Source organism: Barbus barbus (assembly GCF_936440315.1).
Source record: "Barbus barbus genome assembly, chromosome: 39".
In the NCBI taxonomy this organism is placed as follows: Eukaryota; Metazoa; Chordata; class Actinopteri; order Cypriniformes; family Cyprinidae; genus Barbus; species Barbus barbus.
The window spans coordinates 27,318,442-27,344,428 of NC_136717.1; the positions used below are offsets into that span (position 1 = coordinate 27,318,442).

Sequence of the window (25,987 nt, forward strand, 5' to 3'; positions counted from 1 at the left end):
TGTGTCTGTGTCTGTGTCTGTGTCTGTGAGTGTGTGTGTGTGTGTGTGTGTGTGTGAATGTGTGTGTCTGTGTCTGTGTGTCTGTGTCTGTGTCTGTGTGTGTGTGTGTGTGTGTGTGTGTGTGTGTGTCTGTGTCTGTGAGTGAGTGTGTGAGAGGAACACACTGCTACCTTCATATCTGACTCCTGCTGAATCATCTGCTGACAGCTGGAGTGATTAGGGACACCCGGCTAATCAACACAATCTAACGTGTTTGTTCAGTGTCTCCTCAAAACCTCCAGATGAGGAAATAAATGGCAGTGTAGAAATTAGACAAAACAAATGTTACGTAATATGAGTGAATGGCATGTACGGCATTTGCTGACATCCTTTCACTTTAGTTAGGGTTTTTTCTTTAAACGAGTATGTGTTTGCATTTATATAATTTTATTTCATAAATGTTTTATTCATTAGTTTTAGTTTTTTAGCATGACAGCTCAACGAAAACTCAAACAAAAGTACCGTGGTAACTAGTGCTGTCAAACGATTAATCGCGATCATTCACATCCAAAGTAAAAGTTTTTGTTTACATAATATATGTGTGTACACTATACATGCATGTATATATTTAAGACAAATATTGTGCTTATATATTAAATATATTTATATATAATATTAATTATATGAATATAAACATACATGTAAATATTTTTCAAATATATACTGTATGTGTGTGTATTTATTTATACATAATAAATATACGTAGTACACACATTATGTAAACAAAAATTATTTTTGGATGCGATTAATCATGATTAATCGTTTGAAAGCACTAGAGATAACAAGCTGAAATAAACTAAATTCAAGTTTTTTTCTTTTCAGATACTATTTAATAAATTAGATTCAAGTTTTATTTAAAATAAAAAATGCATAATAATTATAATACGTTTGTTTTAAAATAAGTTTAAGTTAAACTTCATATCAGTTAATATTTTTGATTTATTTCAAAGGACTAGTTCACTCAAAAATAATCATCTTCATCTTTTTCTTCTGCTAAACACAAAAGTTTGTTTTTGTTCTTACAGTGGAAGTCAGTGTTGTTTGGTTTCCAACATTTTTGTGTTTACTAAGAAAAACAATCTAGTAGAACAGCATGAGGCTGAGTAAATGATGACAAAATTATCATTTGTGAACCTGTCCTTTATTAAAAGCTGATCAATAACAGTTAGTTGCAATAAAGAAAAGAATGTGTTACTTTTCATGTGTTACTGTAGTTACTTCATGATATAAAATATTTAATAACTGATTAGATTTTCATGTGCCTTCATACGCAAACTGTCTCCCACGATGCAATTTTGTATTTTTAGGGGAAAAAAATAATAAAACTGTAAAATTTGGTTATGTAAGAGAAAAAACTCTTCAAAAATATGGATTGAAATTGAAATCTAAAGACACAAATAGATAAAGAGCAATAAAATAAATGCTTTGAGTTTGAGAAATCACTTTCAAGAGAAGAAATGTTTGTGTCTTACTGCACTACAAAAATTCAAAACAAAAAAGTTGTAAAAAGATTATTGAAGCATGTAATACAAGACAATACTATTTTGGTGTGTCTACTTCAAAAATTCCATTTCGTTTCCATCCACCTATTTATATGCGCATTTTGGAATATGACATAAAAAAAACGCTTGCTGGAAACGCCAACATGTGCATAAAATCTAAAAATGCGCATAAAAAAATGTATGCACACAAATTAGTAGAATTAACTTTTTATCCTTTCAATCCAAAACAATAAATTCCACCATGTGCATCAAAAAATGTATGTAACTTAGTGCAATGGGACGGGATAACTTGACTAACCAGCGGATCAATCTCGTTGCACAGCATCTGAAATGTTGTTTTGGTCGTTCTGAAATGCCTGAGCAAAGTCTGTCATCTAAGTATTTCTGTATAATTGTCTTAAACGACTGCATAAAGCATTAACCGCATTTATGGTGTTTCGTCTGCTCGCTCTGAGGCGCAAGTAATTGATCCCATGGCCTTGCATACTTTTCTTAGTGATATTTAGTCGTCAAGAAGTGATGATTTTTTTGTCTTTTACTAACGGTGCTTTATTTGCAAATGTTTTATGAGATATTACAGTTTTGCGCATAAATTAAATTTGCATCTTTGGATAAAAACTTAGCTAATGTTTCTTTTTTGTGACCCTCGACCCCAAAACCAGTTTTAAGTCGCTGAGGTATATTTGTAGCAATAGCCAAAAATACATTAAAGGTTATTATTCAACTTGGCATAGTTGAATAATAAGAGTTCTGTACATGGAAATGACATGCAGTGAGCCTCAGACACCATTCTTTCCTCCTTCTTATGAAAATCTCATGAATAAAAAAGACCACTGAAAAATAGGCGAATCAGAAAATAACACCGACTGTGACGCAACAGTCGGGATCACTAATAGTTACACCCCCAACATTTGCATAAACCTGCCCATGAACCATCAGAAGTTCTGCAGGTATTGTGAAGAAATACGAGCGAGGACAACAGTGAAAATGGCAGATCATGGCAATAAATGTTATGTTCCAGGCTGTGCAGGGGATGTGAAGTGCAGGGATGGTTTGGTGTCTGTATTCAGAAAGGCATGGAAAACAAATAAGGTGTTCTAATAAAATAACGCGAGCCACTAAAGGCAAAGCCTATAGAATACTTTGCTAAAGGGACATGGTTAGCTTCTTGCTAGCAGTAGCCTGTTACATTACAGTACATAAGATTTCACTTACCACATAAACAGAGTAAGGAGAGAGGACTGAGGATGATGAATGATTTACAGATCCTGAGCACCACTGACAAGCATCTGATCTTGTCAAATGTGTGGTAGGTACTGCCGCTCTATAGTATAAACAGAGTACATGCGATCTCGAAACTGAAAGTAAAACGCGATCGTGCATTCCAAAGCAGTTTCTATGCCCAGCATATTAATAACGGCTCCCTGATGCCCGCATTTTATTTACAGTATAATTACCCAACGATATAACTGCGCAAGAAAGTATTGAAATGCATATATTTTCCCTGTGTTTCCTTCCTGTGAGCTGCTGAAATGAGCCGCCAATCAGAGCAGAGCTCAACATTATTATTCATGACCCTTCCAAATAAGCCAATAACAGACCGTTTCATTCTGGGGAGAAATTTAGGGTTCTAAATCGACATGTAAAACTGTTTCTGGAGAATTTTTCCCTTACCTAAGCCACATACCTTCAATGTAGATATCAGAGAACAATTGAAAATATTGTATCAGTGCATTCTATGGCACTTTTAAATGGGTCAAAATTATAGATTTTTCTTTTATGCCAAAAATCATTAGGATATTAAGTAAAGATCATGTTCCATGAAGATATTTAGTAAATTTCTGACCGTAAATATATCAAAACTTCATTTCTGATTAGTAATATGCATTGCTAAGAACTTCATTTGAACAACTTTAAAGGAGATTTTCTCAATATTTAGATTTTTTTGCTCCCTCAGATTCCAGATTTTCTAATAGTTGTATCTCAGACAAATATTATCCTATCATAACAAACCATACATCAATGGAAAGATTATTTATTCAGCTTTATGATGATGTATTAATCTCAAATTCGAAAAAATTGACCCTTATGACTGGTTTTGTGCTCCAGGGTCACATTTGTAATTGTTTGTGAAATTTACAGTGAGAATTGTTTCTACACCAAATTCTTTCAGTGTAAATAATGTAGATGATATGCTTTAAAAGCTTTTAGGCATTTAAGCATTTTCCCCTTGGGAAAATCAGTCCAGAGATGTTGATGACATCATCTGGTCCTCAGAGGCGGGGCTTAAAACAAGAACTTCCCTCGTCCTAAAAACAGCTAGAAATCTCAGGTTAGTTATATTTGTGGATTCTTTTAGTTGGCGTCTTTTGTCTATTTATATGATGTTTCTTTTTCATCCTGACACATTTGTTTTGTCTTTGTAGGATGGATTTGTTGACCTTCAGTGAAGGTGATAGCTGATTCTGATATGTGTTGTGTTTGGTGACGCGTCATGTGTTATTTTAAGTCCAGACTTCACCGTTATGAATCATCTTCTCAGATCCCATTCAGAATCTTTGTGTTTGACCCACATTTCTCCATCGTCAGGTCAAGAGACTAGAGCAGATACTCTGAATCATTGATCAGATGGTGAAAGTGCCTCTCTATGATGAATTAGAGCGATTGATTGCGTCAGAATTGGATTATGAACACAAGCATGCTGCAAAAAATTAGGTTCTTCCTCAGTATTTCAGTCTTGTTTTCCAGTCCAAACATCAAAACATTATTAATTCAAGATGTATTTGCTTAAGTTGCAAAATGACAGATTTTAAATCTTGTTTTCTGAAAAAACCTGTCAAAAATAATTGTTTAAACATGAACAGGTATCTCATAAGATCAAATATCACAAAACAGTTGATTTTCTTCCATAGTGTTTTTTCCCATACCATGGAAATCAATGCTACCATCAATTGTTTGGTTACCAACATTCTTCAAAATATATCTTCTTTTGTGTTCAGCAGAAGAAAGAAACGATGACAGAATTCCCTAAACATGCATGTTAAAATATGTTAGCATTGTGTTAGAAATGCTAGCTATTGTAAAAACATTCTTGCAACTTTGCAAAACATGTTAGCAATGTGCTAAAAATGCTAACAGCTTGCTAAAACAAGGTTTAAAAAAGGTTAAAAAGATATATCACTTTTGGGTGAACTATCCTTTAAAACTCAGAAAACAAGATATTAAATGAGGAGCGTCTCGCTGCAGCCTACAAGATCCAGAGGGCATGGTTGTATCCAGATCCAACTCCTCCCACCTTACATATACCTAAACCTACCCATCTCCACCCCCTGATCCCTAAACCCACCCCATCTCCACCCCTAAACCTACCAATCTCCACCCCCTAGATATGGATCCAACCACGCCCCCTGGATCTTGTGGACTGCAGCGAGCCCTACTTGCATTAAATCAGTAATTTTGGTTGTCAAATAAACGTATCTTGATTTAATAATGTTTAGATATTTGTACTGGACAACAAAATAAAATACAGCATAAGAAAACTGCTCAGTGCATTGATTTCTGGGAAATGAATCGCTCATTATAAGAGCAGAAGCATGAATCAAGAGAGTGAATGTTTGATGTTCTGGGGTCTGTTATTTGTTAATGTCATTAGACAGACACAGGCCTCGTTATCATCAGTGGATTGATTAGTTTGTGCCGATGGTGGATGGATGTTTGTTCGTGGAGCTGCTCTCATTCTGGTCCGTTTGGAGCAGATTTGTCATTTTCCAGCCGGTTAGAATCAGGGATCAATGGATCTCATGTTCACCATTATTCTTCCCAGAAACTCCCACAGCAATCCCAGCATGCCTCAGTCCGAGCCGATGAAGAGATCAATTAGCACCCTCTGGATGATCGATTCGTCCAGCGAGCATCGACAAGCCACAAATGGCAGATCCAGAGCCAGATCCAGATCGTTTATTCAAAGTCTGTGTTTGTGCTTCATGTGTCTCTGTTCGCAGCGTAAACAACAGATTTCCGTCTGAAGATGTTGGAGTTACTTCCTCTCGCAGAAGGTCAGCAGCCTCTGTGTCCTCCAGAAGCTTCCCAGAAGGCCTTTGGTCGGCAGACGCTCTCATAGGCACGTTCACGCTCCGCGTTTGCTTGAGATCAGGAGCCAAACTGAGTGAGATGTCATGTGTAGGAAATCCAAGCAACTAGCCTGAGACATGTTGACATGTTAAATCAAGCTAGCAACATGGTAAAACATAACAATGTACTAAAGCATGTTAGCAATGTGTTAAAACATGCTAACAACATTTTCAGGCATGCTAGCAAAACATTCTAGCAACATCCTAAACCATGTTAGAATGTCAAAAAAACTAACGATTGTCAAAACATGTTATCAATGAGCTAAAACATGCTAACAACTCAGAATTGTGGGATAAAAAGCCACAAAAACCTCACAATTTAGTCTTTGAAAGTTTATTTCGCAATTCTGACTTTTTCTCACAATTTTGACTTGTAATGTGTTAAAACATGCTAGCAACATGCTAAATGAGCTTGCAACACATCAAAACATGCTAACATTTTAAAACATGCTAGCAACATCCTAAACCATGTTAGAATGTCAAAATCTAGCGATTGTTAAAACATGTTATCAATGTGCTAAAACATACTAACAACTTTTTAAAACATGCCAACAACGTGCTAAAACAGGTTAGCAATTGGTAAAACATGCTATCAACATTAGAAACCATGTTGCAATGCCAAAAATGTTAGCAACTGTCAAAACATGTTAGCAACTTGTTAAAACATGCCAACAACATGTTAAAGCAGGTTAGAAATATACTAAAAATATGTTAGCAACTTGTTAAAGCATTTTGGCAACTTATGAAAATATGCTAGCATTTGGCAAAACATACTAAAAATATGTTAGCAGCTTGTTAAAACATGATAGCAAAGTGTTATAACGTGTTAACAACATGCTAAATGTTCAAAATGCAAGCAACATGTTGCTAAAACATATAAAAACATGCCAGCAGCTTGTTAAAACATGCTAATGTGTTTAAACATTCTAGCAAATTGCTAAAATGTTAACAAATCATGTTAAAAGATGCTGCTAAATCATTCTAGAAACATGTTAGCAACATAACTTAGCTTAGCAATGTGCTAAACATGCTACAAACATGCTAGCAATGTGTTAAAACATGTTAGTAATATTTCATTGACTTCCTTTGAATTCTCTGAGTAAAAATTTCAAGGTTTTCAAAGTTACTTCAGATGTGTGTTTTTGTCAAGCCAACATCAAAGTTGATCAAACTGTACTCTTCTAGTTGATCGGTTTCATTAATCAGTGTTCGTCAGACTGTATCAGAAATAAACATTGCCTCTGTTTTCCCTCGGCTCTCATTCATGCTTTAATGCACAGAAATAATTATACGTGTGAACATCGTCCGTTCCAACAGCCCTTAATGTCCACAGATGGTGTCTCTACAGCTGCTCTAGACATTCATCGTGACGTTTTTACCATTAAAACCTTTACTATTGACTAAACCACTGCAATATAATCACGCAGCAGTGCACAGATGTCATATTTCAGCTTCATCTGGAGCAGAATTAAACCCATTATCTCAGCATATTGTGTGTAAAATGTTTTCTGCATGCATTCATGTGCTATATGAAATATCGTAAAAACGATTCCTTAATTGTGTTAGTAATTGCTAAAAAACAAGCAAAAATATCTACCAATGGGGTAAGAAAATAATCTTAAATCAAAGACTAAACAAGATAATTTTTCTTGCCCCGTTGGCAGATATTTTTGCTTGTTTTAAGCAAAAACAAGACAAAAATACAAAGGAATAAAATAATTTTTTATCAGTGTATATCTTAAACTTCTCAAAATACAGTCCGCTTCAGATTGGTTTTAATCACTGCATAAAAAAATTAAATGCAATTTTTATCTAATTCTGATTGGGAAGAAAATATTTTTTTTTGCAGTGTGTCACGGGAATAATCTGGAGGAAGCAAGGATGCAAGCAAAACATAGATTTAATGATGTCAGATGATAATACAAGGAACCAAAGTCTCTCGGGTGGGCAGGTGACGCAGGGACAAAATGGACAGCGTGCTGATGATGAGTGATGACGGTGAATCCAGTGCCGGTGAACATCCAGAAGACGAAAACCACGAAGACTCCACACAGACGAGGACCAGGAACACTGAAGCAGACGGCACACGAGGCACGACACGGAGGACATCAAACAACGATCTGACAAAGAGAGGAGAGTGCGGTGAGGCTTTAAAGGTGAGTGGATTGGCAGCAGCTGGTGCGGGGAGTGAGATCAGCTGGCGCGCTGATGAGCGCCGAGCGGTAACGCCCACTCGCACATCCACACACACACACAGAGAACAACAATTACACGAGACATGAAGAAGCCAGTGAATTCATGAACCGTGACAGTACCCTCCCTCCTAGGAACGCCTCCTGGCGTTCCCAGACTCCCTTACCTGTCGATTGTAATCATCAATAAGGGAGTGATCCAGGATGTCTCTAGCCGGTACCCAACTTCTCTCCTCCGGACCGTAACCTTCCCAGTCCACCAAGTACTGGAATCCGCGTCCCCTCCGCCTAGAGTCCAGAATACGATTGACCGAATAAGCGGGTTCCCCTTCTACGAGTCGCGGCGGTGGGGGAACCGGGGCTGGCGGATTTATGCGTGCATAAAACACGGGTTTAATTTTGGACACATGGAAAACGGGATGAATCCTCCTGTACACTGGAGGGAGTTTGAGGCGGACTGTCACCGGACTAATGATCTTGGTGACAGCGAACGGGCCAATAAATTTAGGAGCGAGTTTATTAGACACGGAGCGGAGAGGAATGTTCTTAGTAGAAAGCCACACTTTGGAACCGACGACGTATACGGGAGGTCTAGACCGGTGGCGATCGGCCTTGGCCTTGGTGCGCGCTCCCACCTGGAGTAGAGTCTCACGGGCTCTAGTCCAAGTGCGATGACACCTCTGGACAAAGGCGTGGGCGGAGGGAACCGCGACTTCGGATTCCAGACTGGGAAAAATTGGTGGCTGGTAACCTATGCTGCATTCAAACGGAGACAGGCCCGTAGATGACACTGGTAACGAATTGTGGGCGTACTCCACCATTGACAGTTGTTGGCTCCATGAGGAAGGATTCTTGGAGACCAGACATCGCAAGGTTCTCTCCAAATCCTGGTTGGCTCTCTCAGTTTGACCATTGCTCTGGGGATGAAACCCTGAGGACAGACTAACAGTGGCACCCAGCAATTTACAAAACTCTCGCCAAAATTTGGACACAAATTGGGGTCCTCTGTCGGAAACCACGTCCGTCGGGAGGCCATGTAACCGAAAGACGTGGTCAATGACTGTTACCGCTGTCTCCTTGGCTGAGGGTAATTTGGGCAAGGGAATAAAGTGGGCCGCCTTCGAGAATCGGTCCACCACGGTCAAAACTACCGTGTTACCCTGAGAGGGTGGGAGGGCGGTGACAAAATCTAGAGCGATATGGGACCAGGGTCTCGAAGGGACCGGCAGCGGTTGAAGGAGCCCATCTGGGGGTCTATTGGAAGTCTTACCAGTGGCACAAACTGAGCAAGCCAAAACAAAACTGTGAACATCACGAGCCATAAGTGGCCACCAAAATCGTTGCTTGACTAAAGATATAGTGCGACTGACTCCTGGATGACAAGCCACATTGGAACAATGACCCCACTGAATAACGTCGGACCGTAATCCCTCCGGCACAAACAACCGGTTCGGTGGGCAGCCGACCGGAGGCGTTACCCCTTGTAAGGCTGTTTTGACCTTCGATTCGACCTCCCATGTGAGTGTGGAGACAATAAGTGTCTCTGGAAAAATGCACTCGGGAGTAGACGGGCGATCGGAACGGTCAAAAATGCGTGATAAGGAATCGGGTTTGATGTTCTTGGAACCCGGGCGGTACGAGAGAGTGAAATCAAAACGTCCGAAAAAAAGTGCCCACCGAGCCTGCCTGGAGTTCAATCTTTTGGCAGTTCTAATGTATTCTAAGTTCTTATGATCGGTCCATACGATAAAAGGTACCCCTGACCCTTCTAACCAGTGACGCCATTCCTCCAATGCTAACTTGACTGCCAACAACTCTCGGTTACCAATGTCATAATTACTCTCGGCAGGGGACAAACGATGGGACAAAAACGCGCATGGATGCATTCTGTCGTCCGCCGGAGAGCGCTGGGATAGCACTGCACCTACCCCCACCTCTGACGCATCGACCTCCACCACGAACTGACGTGATGGATCAGGGGTGACTAAGATGGGGGCTGAAACGAAGCGGCCCTTCAGTTTGGCAAACGCAGCCTCAGCTGCGTCTGACCACCTGAACGTAGTCCTGGGGGAGGTCAAGGCAGTCAGAGGCGCGGCTAGTTGGCTGAAATTGCGAATAAAACGCCGGTAGAAGTTGGCGAAGCCCAGAAACCTCTGTAGGGCCTTACGGGAATCTGGACTTGGCCACTCCACCACAGCCTTAACCTTGTCAGGATCCATGCGCACTCCCTCGGACGACACAATGTACCCTAGAAAAGGAACAGACTGTGCATGAAAAGCGCATTTCTCCGCCTTGACAAAAAGCCCATTCTCTAGCAACCTCTGAAGCACTCGCCGGACGTGCTGCACATGTTCCTGGAGAGATGAAGAAAAAATCAGTATGTCATCCAGGTAAACATATATGAACTGATCTACCATATCTCGCAGCACGTCATTGATGAGTGCCTGGAAGACCGCTGGGGAGTTGGACAGCCCGAAGGGCATGACCAAGTACTCAAAGTGCCCCCTAGGGGTGTTAAAAGCAGTCTTCCACTCATCCCCCTTCCTAATGCGGACCAAATGATAAGCATTACGTAAATCCAATTTTGTGAAAATAGACGCTCCCTGCAATCTCTCGAAGGCTGAAGACATTAACGGCAAAGGATAGGTATTCTTTACCGTGATGTTGTTCAGTCTCCGGTAATCAATACAAGGTCGCAGGGATCCGTCCTTCTTCCCCACAAAAAAGAACCCCGCCCCCGCTGGAGAAGAGGAGGGGCGGATGAACCCTGCTGCTAGAGAATCAGAAATATATTTCTCCATAGCCTCTCTCTCTGGAACAGAAAGTGAATATAACTTGCCCTTAGGCGGAGACGTACCTGGCAGTAACTCTATAGCACAGTCATAGGGACGATGCGGAGGGAGAGAAGCAGCCCGAGACTTACTGAACACCTCCTTCAGGTCGTGATACTCCGTGGGCACGTTTGACCAATCCACTGTCTCCTCCTGAAACGTAGAAACAGAAACAGACGGACAAGCAGACACAAGACAAGACTCATAACATTCACTGCTCCATTCCGATACTGATTTCTGCTGCCAATCGATCCTGGGGTTGTGTTTGGTGAACCAAGGGTGACCTAAAACAATGGGTGCCAGGGGGGAGTCCAGAATGTAGAATGAGATGGTTTCAGAGTGGTTGCCAGATACAATGAGTGTGACGGGTCCAGTGGTGAAGGAAATGATGGGAAGGGCTTGGCCATTGAGAGCGTGAACAGCGATGGTCTGAGTGAGGGGTAGAAGGGGAGCTTGGATCTTGAGTGCGAATGTGTGGTCCATAAAATTACCCTCGGCCCCAGAGTCCAATAGTGCTTGACAGTCGTGAGTGTGGGCTGACCATCGTAGTCTTACCGGGAGGAGTGTAGATGTTGATGAGGTCTTCTCTGCAGAGATCCCACCCGACAGTAGCCTCAACCTTACTGCCGGGCTGGCCCCTTTAGCCGGGCAGTTGTGAGCAAAATGTCCTGCCGCGCTGCAGTAAAGGCATAGGCCCTGGGATCTCCGCCTCTCCTTCTCCTCCCGGGAAAGCCGAGCTCGCCCGACCTGCATGGGCTCGTGATCGTGGACGGGACTGACCACGTCCCTGCCGCTGGCTCGTAACTCCGGTGTGGCTGCAGGAGCCCGAGCGGATAACAACCGGTGTTCCGCTCGAGTGATTCGGGAATCTACCCGAATCGCCAGCTCGATCAAGCCATTGAGAGTGGTGGGTAAATCCAAGACATAAATCTCTCTGTGGACGCGGTCAGCCAGCCCATGCAGGAACATATCCCACTGCGCCTCCTCGTTCCACTGACACTCTGCCGCCAAAGTCCGGAACTCGATGGAGTAGTCGGCCACCGACCTCTCCTCCTGTCTGAGGTCCGCCAGGACCCGGGCCGCCTCTCTTCCCGCGACCGCACGGTCGAAGACCCTCCTCATCTCGGCGGAGAGTGTCTGGAACGAGGCACAGCATGGATCCTGGTTCTCCCACACCGCCGTTCCCCATAGCGCCGCTCTCCCCGTCAGTAAGGTGAGCACGAATGCCACCTTGCTCCGTTCGCTGCCAAAGGTTCTGGGTTGCAGGGAAAAATGCATCGAACAATGAGTCAAAAATGCTCTGCAAAAATTTGGCTCACCCTTGTATAGTTCGGGAGTGGGTAGGCGGGGCTCTGACAGGGAGACGGTCTCAGGTGGTACGAGGGGAGTAGGCGATGTGAGTGACGCAGTGGGAACTCGCAGATGTTGTAATTGCTGGGTGAGCTCGGACACCTGCGTCACCAGAGCTTGAATAGCCCGACCCGATTCGGTCATCCTCCTCTCCTGTGTGTCCATCCGCGACATGCTGCGACGGATGAACTCCTCCAGCAAGGAAGAGGACCCGCTTGCTGCTTCCATCTGTGGTCAGATCGTTCTGTCACGGGAATAATCTGGAGGAAGCAAGGATGCAAGCAAAACATAGATTTAATGATGTCAGATGATAATACAAGGAACCAAAGTCTCTCGGGTGGGCAGGTGACGCAGGGACAAAATGGACAGCGTGCTGATGATGAGTGATGACGGTGAATCCAGTGCCGGTGAACATCCAGAAGACGAAAACCACGAAGACTCCACACAGACGAGGACCAGGAACACTGAAGCAGACGGCACACGAGGCACGACACGGAGGACATCAAACAACGATCTGACAAAGAGAGGAGAGTGCGGTGAGGCTTTAAAGGTGAGTGGATTGGCAGCAGCTGGTGCGGGGAGTGAGATCAGCTGGCGCGCTGATGAGCGCCGAGCGGTAACGCCCACTCGCACATCCACACACACACACAGAGAACAACAATTACACGAGACATGAAGAAGCCAGTGAATTCATGAACCGTGACACAGTGTAGCTGGAGACTGCCCCAACAATAACACCAGAAAATTGAAGTTGAGGCGTCAACCTCCACCACGAAGGGCCTCTGAGGATCGGGATAAACGAGGATAGGAGCGTGGGTGAAGGCTTCCTTCAGCTTCTCGAAAGCTTCCGTGGCCGCTGGTGTCCAGGACAGAGACTTGGGCTTGTTTCTCAGAAGGTTAGTGAGAGGACTGGTTATGGCACTGTAACCCTGGATGAACTTTCTATAGAAGTTTGCGAAGCCTAAGAATCGCTGGAGTTCCTTGATATTGGTCGGTTCTGGCCAGGTCCGGATGGCATCCACCTTCCCTCGTCCATTCGGATGCCACCACTATCAATAATGTAGCCGAGGGAATGGAACTGAAGGCTGATGAAACGAACACTTCTCGGCTTTGAGGAATATATGGAACTCCTGCAGACGCTTTTAGACCTCCGCAACGTGTTGCCGATGTTCGGCCAAGCTCCGGGAGTAGATGAGGATGTCATCGATGTATACCAGGACGAACCTGTGATACTCCCGGAGCACCTCATGCATGAAGTCCTGGAATACGGAGGAGGCATTGACAAGGCTGTACGGCATGACGAGGTATTCATAGTAGCCGGTTGGTGTCACGAAGGCAGTCTTCCATTCGTCCCCCTCACGTATCCAGATGAGGTTGTATGCACTGCGGAGGTCTAGCTTCATGAAAATGGTGGCTCCGCGGAGATGTTCCAGAGCCGCTGGGACGAGAGGAAGGGGGTAGCGAAACTTCACGGTGATGTTGATCAGTGACCGGTAGTCTATACAAGGCCGCAAGCCTCCGTCCTTCTTGGCCACAAGGAAAAAGCTCGAAGCAGCAGGGGAAGTAGAAGGGCGGATGTAACCTTGTTCAAGAACCTCGCTGATATACTCCTCCATGGCCTTCTGTTCCGGGAGTGAGAGAGGGTAGATCCTACCCTTGGGCACTGGCTCACCTGGTTGGAGATCGATCGCGCAGTCCCATGGCCGATGAAGAGGGAGTTGGAGGCCTTCTTCAGGCTGAACACGTCTCTGAAGGGGGCATAACATGGTGGAATGGATATAGATTGCTTCTCGACGGGGCTTTCTATGGAAGTGGAATTGATGGGAATACTTTGAACTGGTTGCTCGGGTGGTTGTGGGATGTTGAGAAAGCAACCTGGGAAACAGTGTATGCCCCACTTCAGGACCTCCCCGGTGCGCCAGTAGACCTGGGGTTCATGCTGTACGAACCAAGAGCGCCCGAGGACGATTTCTGTGTGAGCTCCCTCCAGAACCAATAGGGTGATGTTCTCCTCGTGCAACTGACCGAATCTAATGTGGACGGGCCCAGTGCTGTACTGGACGGTGGTCCTACCGATGGGCTTGCCAGTTATCGAGTGGATTTGATAGATGGTCGGGTTGGTAACTTTCGGGAGGTTGAGCTGGCGGCAGAGGTTACCGGAGATGAAGTTACCGGCGGAACCGGTATCAAGGAGGGCTTGTACTGGAACGGAGACATTAGAAGCAGTAAGCAAGACTTCGACTGTGAGTGGCTTCATATTTTCATTGATAGGTTGGAGGGCACTCACCAAGAGTTGAGGCGGGCGGACTGGGCATGTGGATCGGATATGCCCGCTCTGACCACAGTATAAGCAAAGTCCCTCCCTGAGTCGCCTCTGCCACTCGAAATCCGTTAGGTGGGTTAAGTCAGTTTGCATGGGCTCCTGGCTGGGTTCTGGAGGGAGACTGGGCGCTGGGTGGCGGAGAGGTGGAGAGCAACGGGCTAAGGAGGGTTGTTCCGCAAGGCAGGATTGCATGCGAGTGGCACAACGAATAGACTGCTGGATGAAGCTCTCCAAGCCGCCGGTGTCACCTAGGCTGGCCAGTTGCAGTCTGGGTTCTTTTTTTTTTTTTGTTCAAATGAATGTATATTTTTAAAAGACTTAAGCAATGAACATTTTGTCAGAACCACTAGTAAATTACGTTATTTTGTATAGTTATTTTTATTTTATTTTTTTTCGCAGTCTGGGTTCTAATCCTTGCCGGTAAGTGGTGAGTAGAGCTCTTTCATTCCATCTGCTGGCGGAGATGATACAGCTGATCGCTGATCGAGGGATCTCCATCTACTCGTCCAAACACCTCGTGGAAATGGGTGGTGAAACTGCTATAGGATTGAGTCACGGGACCAGACTGCGAGAAAATGGTTTCAGTCCATTGGAGTGCCTTACCGGTAAGGAGAGACACCATGAAGGCAATTTTTGACATCTCGTGGCATACAGATGCGGTTGCATGTCGATGTTTAGTGAACACTGCAGAAGAAACCCGTTGCACTCCTCCGCCACACCAGAGAAGGGCGCTGGTCGGGCCATGGGACTGGAGATCATTGGGGGTGAAGAAACTGTGGTTCCGGTGACAGGGGTGATCCGAGGTGCTGGCAGTGGTGTCGGAACAAGAACTCGTCGGAGGTGATCCACGAGCTCCTGAAACAGATCGGGACAGCTCATCTTGCTGTTCGGTGAGGTCCGGTCTTCTGTTATGGAAGGGGACTCAACACAAGAGAGATTGTAAAAAGGTAAGATTTATTAAAGCTAATGAGCGGTGATTGATGACTGACTAGGTGAGTTCAGATAGCAGATACTTTAAGATGACTGGATACTTGAATGACTGATCTTGGTGTCTTGACAGGAGCTCGTGGATATCAATGGTGCCACACACCTCACTTCTGGCTGCACAGAGACTCGGGAGAAGGATCTGGATCCTGGACACGGATGACGACAACACTTGAAGGAAACACAAGAGGTAAGTACACACACAGGTTGGTAACAGGTCGATAGCTGAGATAGCATACATGAGTCCACTTCGTCTGAACGAGACCGGACGTCTGACGGTTGTGAGGTGTGTGGTTTTATAGTGGCTGGTGATGAGGTGAAGATTCAGTGCAGGTGTGCTCATTAGTACTCTGGTGAGGGTGCTCGCTGTGATTGGGTGGACCGAGAGCCTGGTCAATCTGTGACACTAGACTATATGATGATATGATGACTAAAAAATGCCCACCAGGGTATCTGCCAACCCACCCTTCTATATTAATAAAAAACGCAATTGTGACATTTTTTCAAATTTTTTCACATTTCTTTTTCCCATCTAACAATCCAGACTTTCTTCTTGCAATTCTGCAAAGTACAAATTGAGAGATATAAACTTGAAATTGAGAGAAAAAAAAATCAGAATTGAAATAAGTCACAAAAACCTCACAATTTAGCCTTTGAGAGTTTATATCTTACAATATTTAATGCAATATTTTCTGAGCTTATTTCACAATTCTGACTTTTTCTCACAATTTTGACTTTATATCTTCCATTTTTTAGTCGATATCTTACCATTCTTAAAACAAAAGTCTGATTCGCAAGCAATTGCAAGAAAAAAAAAAAATTGAGATAAAAAGTTGCAATTGCTATTTTCTTATTTTATTCTGTGGTGGAAAGAATATTCCATAACATTGTTTTCTCAAGTTATCTATATTTACATACAGAAATAACCATTTAATGCCCATTGTCTGTTTTTTAAGCATTTATTTGACCAAAAAGAATCAGCAAGCTAGATGAAGCTTCTAGATGAATGTATTGAATAAACTGCGCTGGTTTATATGATTGTTAACAAATCTGACACTTAATTTTATTAAAAAATCTTTTGGATGTTGATTAAATTGCATTTTGGTTTTAATACGATTTGATTTCTCTTCTTTACAACAACAAACCACTTGAGCACAATTACATGTTAAAAATAGTCTTGTGTATTGAATCAGCATCACTCTTGTGCTGTCATGTGATGATCTCTGTCCAGTCACTGCACTGCGGTCAGCATCGCTTTCATAGACTGATTTTTCTTCTTCCTGTCAGTCTGATGACTCTCACTGAGCCTCGTTATGCAGATATCAGAGCCTAATTTAATTAGTTAGTGTCATTAAGGCAACACTGAAACACGTCTCTGACTGAGCGGCTGTGATTGTGTTAAAAACCTTTAGAAACTCCAAACACGCAGCAGCAGATAATAATAAAGTGATCTGATTAAACACTGAAGCTCGTTTACGCTCGTCTCTGGGTCCCGCGTGTGTCCGACTCTTACAAACAGCAGCACAATACCAGAAGAATAGAGTGCATTCACATCAGCCCTGTGAAGAACCCTAAGTAGGGCGCTTAAGCAGCTCGGGTTTCACACACTAGTGTAAACGACACGGCTCACGCCTCACGCTTTCCCACACAGCTTCACTCTATAACCATGTTTATCAGTTCAAACACAACTGACTAATGATTGCAAAGTGAGGGTTTTTCACTCAGATATATTTACTATATAATACAAAATACAACAGTCAGACCAGGGTTATTGTAGTTAACTAAAACCATATAACCATTTTTGTTACTCAAAATAAAAATATAAAAGACTAGCCAACTTGCCATTTTTTCATTTTAGTAAAATAACTAAAACTAAAACTGAAATAAAAATGAATGAAAACTATATAGACATATATGAACAAAAACTCAACTTAATTTTAAAAATTATAATAATTAAAAACAATTAATTAAAAATATAAAGAACTATGAATTATAATTTTTTTTAAAATTAATTTAAAACTAATAAACACTATATAGTAATTTTTAAAAACTAATAAAAAATACAAAAACACACAAAATTACTAAATCTTCAACATTAAAATGAAAACAAAAAGTAAAAAGAAATTCAAAATATTTGTAAAAAATTTGAATAGTATCTCAGTTATATTAAAATATACCTGATTCAGACCAGTGTTATTTTAATATCAAGATACATTATAGTTTTTGTTGATATTTTGAAAAGAAAAATTCCATTTCCATTTTTTCAAGTTTTAGTAGTGTCATTTTTTATTAGTTTTTATTTAAATGTCTATATTTTAGTGTTAAACTTAATGAAAATGAGAAATGTTGTCAACATACTTTATTTCAGATAATGTTTATTTCAAGTAATGTGGTTTTAGTTATCTAAGTGCGTCACTTTAATGCGTTATTGGGCATTTATGCACTTGAAAGGAAAGTTTGACTCTATAACTGTGTTTTAAGTGTTTTAGTTTGGTATCTAATGATATTCAGATGTGTTCGTCACTTTAATGAACAGATATCAAACTAACGCAGCTGTGTGTGTGTGTGTCTCATCGAATCACTTGTTCCACACATAACAGGCTTTTCAGTGCTCCAGTGAACATCTACAGATCCATTAGAGTGACACACCTGTAAGTGTTCTCAGTAGACGTCTTGTTAGTGTGGCGAGTGCTAATGGATGTGTGGGTGTGTATGAGTCACATCAGCTGCAGGAAAACACTCGTAAACAAACACTTCAGCGTGTGTGTGTGTGTTTATTTTATTTCCATTGAGAGGTGAGCGCCACAGATGTCCTGTTCCATTAAAGACAATCTAATAGTGCTCCAACACCAATGCAACGCTCTAAAAATACTCAATCTGAACGAGACCCGCCTACTTTGACAGGAAGAGCAGCTTGATGTGCAGGGATCAGTCACAGTCTGTTTGGTTTTTATGCATCATTCAGATTACTAGTTGGCAACCGATATGGATTTTTTGATGGCCGATATCAAATATATCATAATAAAGATAACAAAAACACATCCACATCAATTGCTTTATTTATTCATTCTACATAACATATATTTTTGAAAATTAACAAATATGAAAAAAATTAAATTTGATTTAAAACCACAGTCTACTACACATGCATACGTAAGTCATATTAAACGTTTATTAGCTATTCAACATGTTTCTTTTAAATTAAATGTGAGTTTGCTGAATGCTGATGGTAAATTTTCTGTTTCTAATAATAATAAAGCAAATACTATAATATTTTTCATATATCGTTTACTTGCGTTACAATTTATTTGTAGTAATGTTTAGTCAGAAATTTTGCACAGAAATTATCTCAGCGCAATTATCTGCGATGAGCTGATCTAGGAATGCATGATATATCGGCCACCATATCGGTATCGGCCGATAAATGTTAATTGGTCTGTTATCGTAAATCGAACCGATAAGAAAATTTGGCCGATATATTAAAGCCGATAAATAATGCATTATTTCCTGCAGAGGCACTTCAGATGCGCACTGTTCGCCATGATGGTTTTTAATTGCTTGAAATATTATAGGAATCACATCGAAAAGAAAAATACAGTGAAGTGCAACATGTGCAGGGCAAGTCTGTCATATTACAATGAGAACATTACTGTTAAATAATTAATGGAATCTTTGTGTTTTAGTGTGTTGTGATGGGAAGAGTGCATCCACGGAGCTACACATTCATGACTAGAACAATTAAGTTTGCTTGTGCATTTGCAGCCTTTTGTGCAATTGTAAGTTGTAATATTGTGTTTATTTTATGCATATATATTTGATTTATCTCATAGGTCTATATAATTTGTTTGGTTAAGTTAATAGAGCGTTAATAGATCGCTTCTGTGATCATCTTTAGCTCAGCGCATGCAGCTCAAACAGCAGTGCACAACATTAATAACAATGATTGGGACTATCATATATATAATATCATAATGAGAACACTATTATAATAAAACGTTGTGAATTCTTTGGTTTAATTTGTCATGTTTCAGTGCGTTGTTGCGGGAAGAGCCAAGAGTGCGTCATATCTTATTAGCGCGTAACTTAGTTCAAGATAACTTGTGCATTTGCGTCTTTTTGTGCATATATAAGTTATAATATTATGTTTATACTGTATAAATAATAAGCGATTCAGTTTAAGGGTGTTCATTCAGCTCTTCAGCAGCGCACGCAGGTAAAACTGCATGTTGCTATTTGAAACAGTGGTATTAATTTAAGATACTTCTTTTTCAAAATTATTGATATATTAATAATAATAACCACCACTTTTATTTTTATCTTATTATTTTCATCAACAATATGGTTTAATTAAAACAATTTAATTGTCGGTGCGGAGGCTATTCCGTTAAATTTATTCATGGCACATGCTTTGGGAATTTTTTATTTTTTTACATATAACATTAAGTAAAGTTATGCAGTGACTTGTTTGCATTATTTAAGCATTGTTTTATTTATTTGTAAGGCTGCTTTATGTTTGATTTATTTTGAAGTGTTTAATGGCTTTTAATGGTGAGACATTTTTTTGTAATCAGGCTCTGAAAAATTATATAAAAATTTGGATTTAGATTTATCGGTCAACATATCGGTTATCGGCTTTCATTTACAAAGAATTATCGGTTATCGTATTGGCCAAAATTTTCATATCGGTGCATCCCTAATCTGATCTTCTCAGAGCTTTATTGAGAAGATCCTGATGATTATTTCACATATAATACACAGTATACGTTGCCATCACTCATTCTTTTGTCTCGATTTCTCAGATTTCACATTGCAAACTTCAGATCAGAGATGAAGCCTCTTTGATTTTGATTATATGCAGTGAGATCCAGTGAAGGACCATCATTTCAGGCATAGTTCTGCACACACTCACGCGCGCACACACACACACACACACACACGAACACTCTCTCTCTCACACACACACACACACACACACACACATACTCAACAGGTTTTGGTGGCATCAGTCTGTGACTCATGAGTGTCATTATTCTGCGGTCATTATCTGAAAAGGAGCTCTTCGGTATGTAGATGGACCTCCTCATACATCACACACTCAGGACAGAGAGCAAGTGTGTGTGTGTGTGTGTGTTTTGAGTATGTGTTTGCACTTGTTATAAGCAAACCGCCATCACATTACTAGTCCCAAAAACTGAAAGCTGAGGAACAGCGGCTTTAGACTATCAGATCATCCTCACATCCTTCAGTCTGCTGATGTAAACACAGTTTGGTATCTGTGAACCACAAATTTCTGCCTACTTTGATATGATTGGTCATGTGGTTTGGTATCTGTGAACCGCAAAGCCCCGCCTACTTTGATCTGATTGGTTGTCTGTGAACAGCAAAGCCTCCTACTTTGATTTGATTGGTCATGTAGTTTGGTATCTGTGAACAACAAAGCCCCGCCTACTTTGATTTGATTGGTCATGTGGTTTGGAATCTGTGAACGGCAAAGCCCCGCCTACTTTGACCTGATTGGTCATGTGGTTTGGTATCTGTGAACAGCAAAGCCCCGCCTACTTTGATCTGATTGGTCATGTGGTTCGCTATCTATGAATGGCGAAGCTCCGCCTACTTTGATCTGATTGGTCATGTGGTTCACTATCAGTGAACGGCAAAGCCCTGCCTACTTTGATTTGATTGGTGATGTGGTTCGGTATCTGTAAACACTAAAGCCTACTTTGATCTGATTGGCTATCTCAATCATTTTGACATTAACAATCACAGTTAGACCAGCCTAAAGACATAACTATAAGACTTTTTGTCATTCTAACAATAAACAGCATTGTTAGAAATATCAAATATCCTGTAAACGTGTGTTTCTTAAGGTTACACTTCTGATTTATTCACTTAATCTAAAATAAAGTCACGGTCCTCCAGCGTAAAATAGGTCATGTTTATTAGCCGATAAATCAGCCATCAGCCAGGTCCATACGGCCATCATTTTCCTCCACTGTACGTGTGTTATCTTTAGCTTTTCCTCGCGTCAAAGCACACAGACCTCTGAAAAATGTCACCTTTAATCACTAATTTCATTGCTGCTCGATGTTCAATTTCCTGCACGAGATGTCAGCCGCTGACGTGAATAATAGCATATAATGGATTGGTTTTAAAATGCTTTTAATGTTTCTCTCTGCTTTTGTCTGGTGTGTTCAGTGTGTGTGCTTCAGTATTATGGCCATAACTCTCCTCGTGTTATTGCAGGCTGATATTTATGAAGTTACAAGCGTCTGGCTGGATCTTTGGTGGTCTGGTCGTTCGGTGTGAAACGCTCCTCAGCAGCATCTCCATCACGCCTCCGAACAGATTAACCAGCGTAACACAAACAGTCACATTTTTTCCATCGTCTGACTGCTCCGTCTCAGACTGATGACCTGAACTGCACTCGCAGTTAATCCTATCCCATGTGCTATAATTAATCTCACACCCTAAAATGCCAAATTAATCAATTTGCATCTCAGTCAGATTCAGATAAGTCTGGTTTCAGGTCGCACAATTCGGTTTTGAAAAACCATGTCCATCTACTGGCACAGACTTGAGCTGGACACTCACTTGTCCTTCTTTTAAAATCATTATTTTACACATTATTATATCCAATGATATATAGCAGGGGTTCTCAAACTCTACATTTAAAGGTCCAAACCTGAATTTTCATCAATGTCAAAGGTCCGGAACAATTGGTTATTACAAAACTTGTTTTTAATAAACATGCATAACAAATCAACAAATTTTTTTTTGAAAAAAATAAAGTGCCTTTTGCATTCAAAATACATTAATAACAAGTGCAAAAGTGGCAAAACAATTAATTCAAGTGTCAGCATTAGAGGTCGACCGATATGGGTTTATCTCCAGTATTTAGACATCAGGGCAGCTAACGGCCGATATATGATGCCGATATTTTTTCTTTTCTGAAGATGGTCGGTTCTTTTCAAAGATACATTCATATAAAAACATAAAGCTTCATTTGGTTTTAACATACACTTTTGCATTTTAACCACTGATCTATATAAATATAATATATAGTTCCCTATTACTGATCAGTGATTTTAACACAATTTAGTGTTAAAAAACAAAATCAAGCTTTTCTGAAGACAGTCGGTTCAAAGATACATTCATTTGTTTATTCAACAAAGTAGAAGTCTCTTGGAAAATCTATTTGTGGCGGTCAGTTTTGATATTTGATATTTGAATAACTCAATTTATGAAAAACAATGGAGACTGCTGTAAGTCAAATGGCCATAGTGATAACAAAAATAAAAAATGTAACATTAAACAGCAATGAAGTGTCGTCAAACGTCATACGCTCACTGGATGTCATGACAGGTCACACAGGAAAACTTTAAATATCTCACCTTCGCTTTCATTTCAACCAATCTCCGAAAAGACATAAAAACTAATAAAATGATTTACAAGTTTAAAGTGCGTTTATCAAAGTAGTAAATATAATTAGTGCTCTTGAAATACGCAATGGATGCGGGTCCGGATCCAGACCGGAGTCTGGACTTTGAGAAGTGCTGATATAAAGTAACTAAATTAAATGCCGTTAATGTTAATTTAACTTTAGACACATTATTATAATTATGGACTGTTTGCTCAACCAATCATTGTACCACTATGACGAATCAGGTGACTGATTCAACAACTAAATTCGAAACAGCATACTAGTAATACTATTTTAGCATATCTTTCTATAGCAGAAGTAGTAAGAAAATGTGCTTCGTTTCTGATTGAATCAGCCGTTTTGAATGAATCAGTGACTCACTATCGGTGATTTCAGTTTTATATTTATAGCATCATTTCATAGTTCAGTATATACTATATTTACCTCATTAATCTTCTAACATGTTTGCAATGTAAAAGCATTCATGCCATCTCTAAGCTGCATTAAATACTGCGTAAGTACATCTATATCTGCCACTTCTGCAGTTCAAAGATGGATTTTATTGATATTGATTGATTAGTAACAGCCCTAAAGTGTCTTATTCTAATTGCATTTATTAAATACTTATATAAATGATGATGCATACATTTAATAATGCTAGAAAATGTGTCCTCATAAAGAGTAAAAAAGTCCCTGAAATCACGTTTAAGGGGGAAAATATCATCCCTTATTTTTGTCACTGGTTTAAGAATATAGTTCATATTTATACTGGCTTCACAATTCCAGTTATAGAAATAGCCACCAAAATAAGCTTTGGTTAATGTGCTCCAGACCTCATACTGATCTGGTCTCTCTGTCCTCAGCTCAGACATCAGTACCCTTCCAAACACAGTCATAAACACTCATAAACTGTGTGTGGGCTGAAGGACACACTGAAGCTCATCGGGACGAAAAAGAGATTTTACACAGAGAGAGTTTTGCTGTTATTTTCACTGATCTGCACTGTAATGTGAGGCAGAACTGAATACAGTTGCCCTGGCACCTGCCAAACCATTCATAAGCCTCAACTCTACAGGCATGAGACAGAAACACACACTTGTGCTCACGGTCAGACCGTATGTGACCCAAACGCTCACGGATCTAAGAGACTCTTCTGCTCCAGCACACATCGTCCTGACTCTAATCCGCTCATTTATGGCCCTCCTTTCTGTGGTTTTAGGTTTCAGCTGAACTCTGAACGGCAGAAATTATGCTCTCCCTCACTATTTCAGTCTTGTTTTCCAGTACGAATTTCTAAATGTGATTAAATTAAGATACATTTACTGGAGAAGCAATTAAACGACTTGCTAAATAACATATTTATTTTAAACAAATAAAAATAATTTGAAAATGTATTGCTATGTTTTAGAATTTATTTTAAATAAAAATATAACATTTAAATATAAGATATTAAGACTTGTTTTCTAAAATGTATCGAAATTAAGTGAGTTTATGCTTAAAACGAGAAAGTATCTGCCAATGGGTCAGAAAAATAATCTTGTTTTCCCTTTGAACTAAGTTTATTTTTCTGAGCCCATTGGCAGATATATTCTCCTTTTAACATGATTTTTTTTTTTTTTTTTCTTTCAGAAAACAACTCAATATCAAGTCATTTAGTGTCTCAAGTAAATGTCTCTTGATTTAAGGATGCTGGAAATTAAGTCAAAAATACTGAGGAAGAGCATCATTTTTTGCAGTGTTTTAAGAAGGTATAGAGAGGAAAGCTATTCAAGCCATTTATGTTTTGTACAACAAATTAAAAAGTATTTTTTATTTTTTTTTACTTTGAAGCATTATTGGTCTGGAGTAGTCTTAAATTTACCTTCATAAAACCTGCAGAAACCCTGTAAACTCATGTTGAACTTCAGGCGGCAGCAGGATGGTCTGATGGAAATATCGTCTGGTGGTGCATATCAGGGATGGATTTACTTTATTATAAGATCTTCATTTACTAAATATTAACAGAGTAATCTCTCACCTGACTTTCCCACTCCTGCTCTGCCAAACACGGCCAGCTTCACCTCTGCACTCTTCGCCATGACGACACACGCAGAACGAGCCAATCACAGAGCGGACGGAGTCACCGTAGCGACAGCATCATCTCCAACTGTAACAGATGACAGACGTAAAGCAGCAGATCTTCATTATTATAAACGATGTGTTTAAGCCAGCACTCGCTCACAACTAAACCTTCAGTTTCTGCAGTCAAATATTTAAGCGCTTAGTGTGGAGAAAATCCACGTCATGAAGGTGTTTATATGACAAGAACAGCTTCTGAATTTTCTGTCCTACAGCATCTGGATGGGATGATCTGAGATGGTCTTTTTTTACAAGATCATCAACATCATCAGCACTGCAGAAAATCAGTTTCTTAGTACTAGAAACACTGCCAACAAGACCATGTTGGCAGTTTTTTAAGATATCAGAAAAATGTATCAAATGTGTTTTTGAAAAATTTAACAATTTTGAAAATTCCAATTTGAAAATGGAAAATCCTGCCAAGTGAGGTCAGAAAATTATTTTTCTCTTTAAATTAAGTTTATTTTTCCAGCCACATTGGCAGATATTTGTTAAAAAAAAATATATAAATAAAAAATAATATATATATTAAGATTTAAGATATCTTGTTTTTTGAAAAATGTATTAAAAGTGCCCTAGTAAAAAAGTAATATTTAAAATACATTTATTTAATACTAAGCATAGTTCAAATCTATTAACATATTTACTGACAGATAACTGGAGACTTACTGACTTTATTTGGGGTACTTGTGTACAATGCACATTTCTTAATATTAAGTCTAAGATGTGTTTTAATGTCAGTTTTGATGAGGATTGTATGAAATTTGAATAATATCGGTCTTTAAATGCAAATATATTGTGTGTATAAAGTGTACCTGAAGTATACTTGCAATAGTTTCACTTTAGCACAATCAAATATGCTAAGTATATCTTGAATATTTTACTAAAATAGTCAAACATTTTACTCTTTCAGCACCACTTCTGCAGAATTAAAATGCATTAAGTACAAAACTAGTTGTTCCAAATAAGCAGACTTTGAGTTTACTAGTTTAGTCAACTAAAAGTACAATTGCAGGGTATTTTATTAAGCACATAAATATATACATGTATTTGTAGTATACTTAGCAAGAAATACATTTATTTCAAATATTTATTTTT

At 40.1% G+C, this 25,987-nt stretch overlaps 1 protein-coding gene across 2 annotated transcripts in view; it reads right to left on the reverse strand.

Annotated features, from left to right (window-relative positions):
- The window catches only part of LOC306858287 (ras-related and estrogen-regulated growth inhibitor), a gene marked incomplete at its 5' end in the record, with an annotated part of 29,069 nt that extends 4,220 nt beyond the window's left edge, over positions 1-24,849 (reverse strand). For both annotated transcript variants that reach the window (XM_079398735.1, XM_079398734.1), the window contains one exon: positions 24,789-24,849. In XM_079398735.1, the coding sequence (XP_079254861.1) occupies positions 24,789-24,849 (61 nt within the window). The remainder of the gene's footprint in view (positions 1-24,788) is intronic.
- Between the last annotated feature and the right edge of the window lie 1,138 nt (positions 24,850-25,987).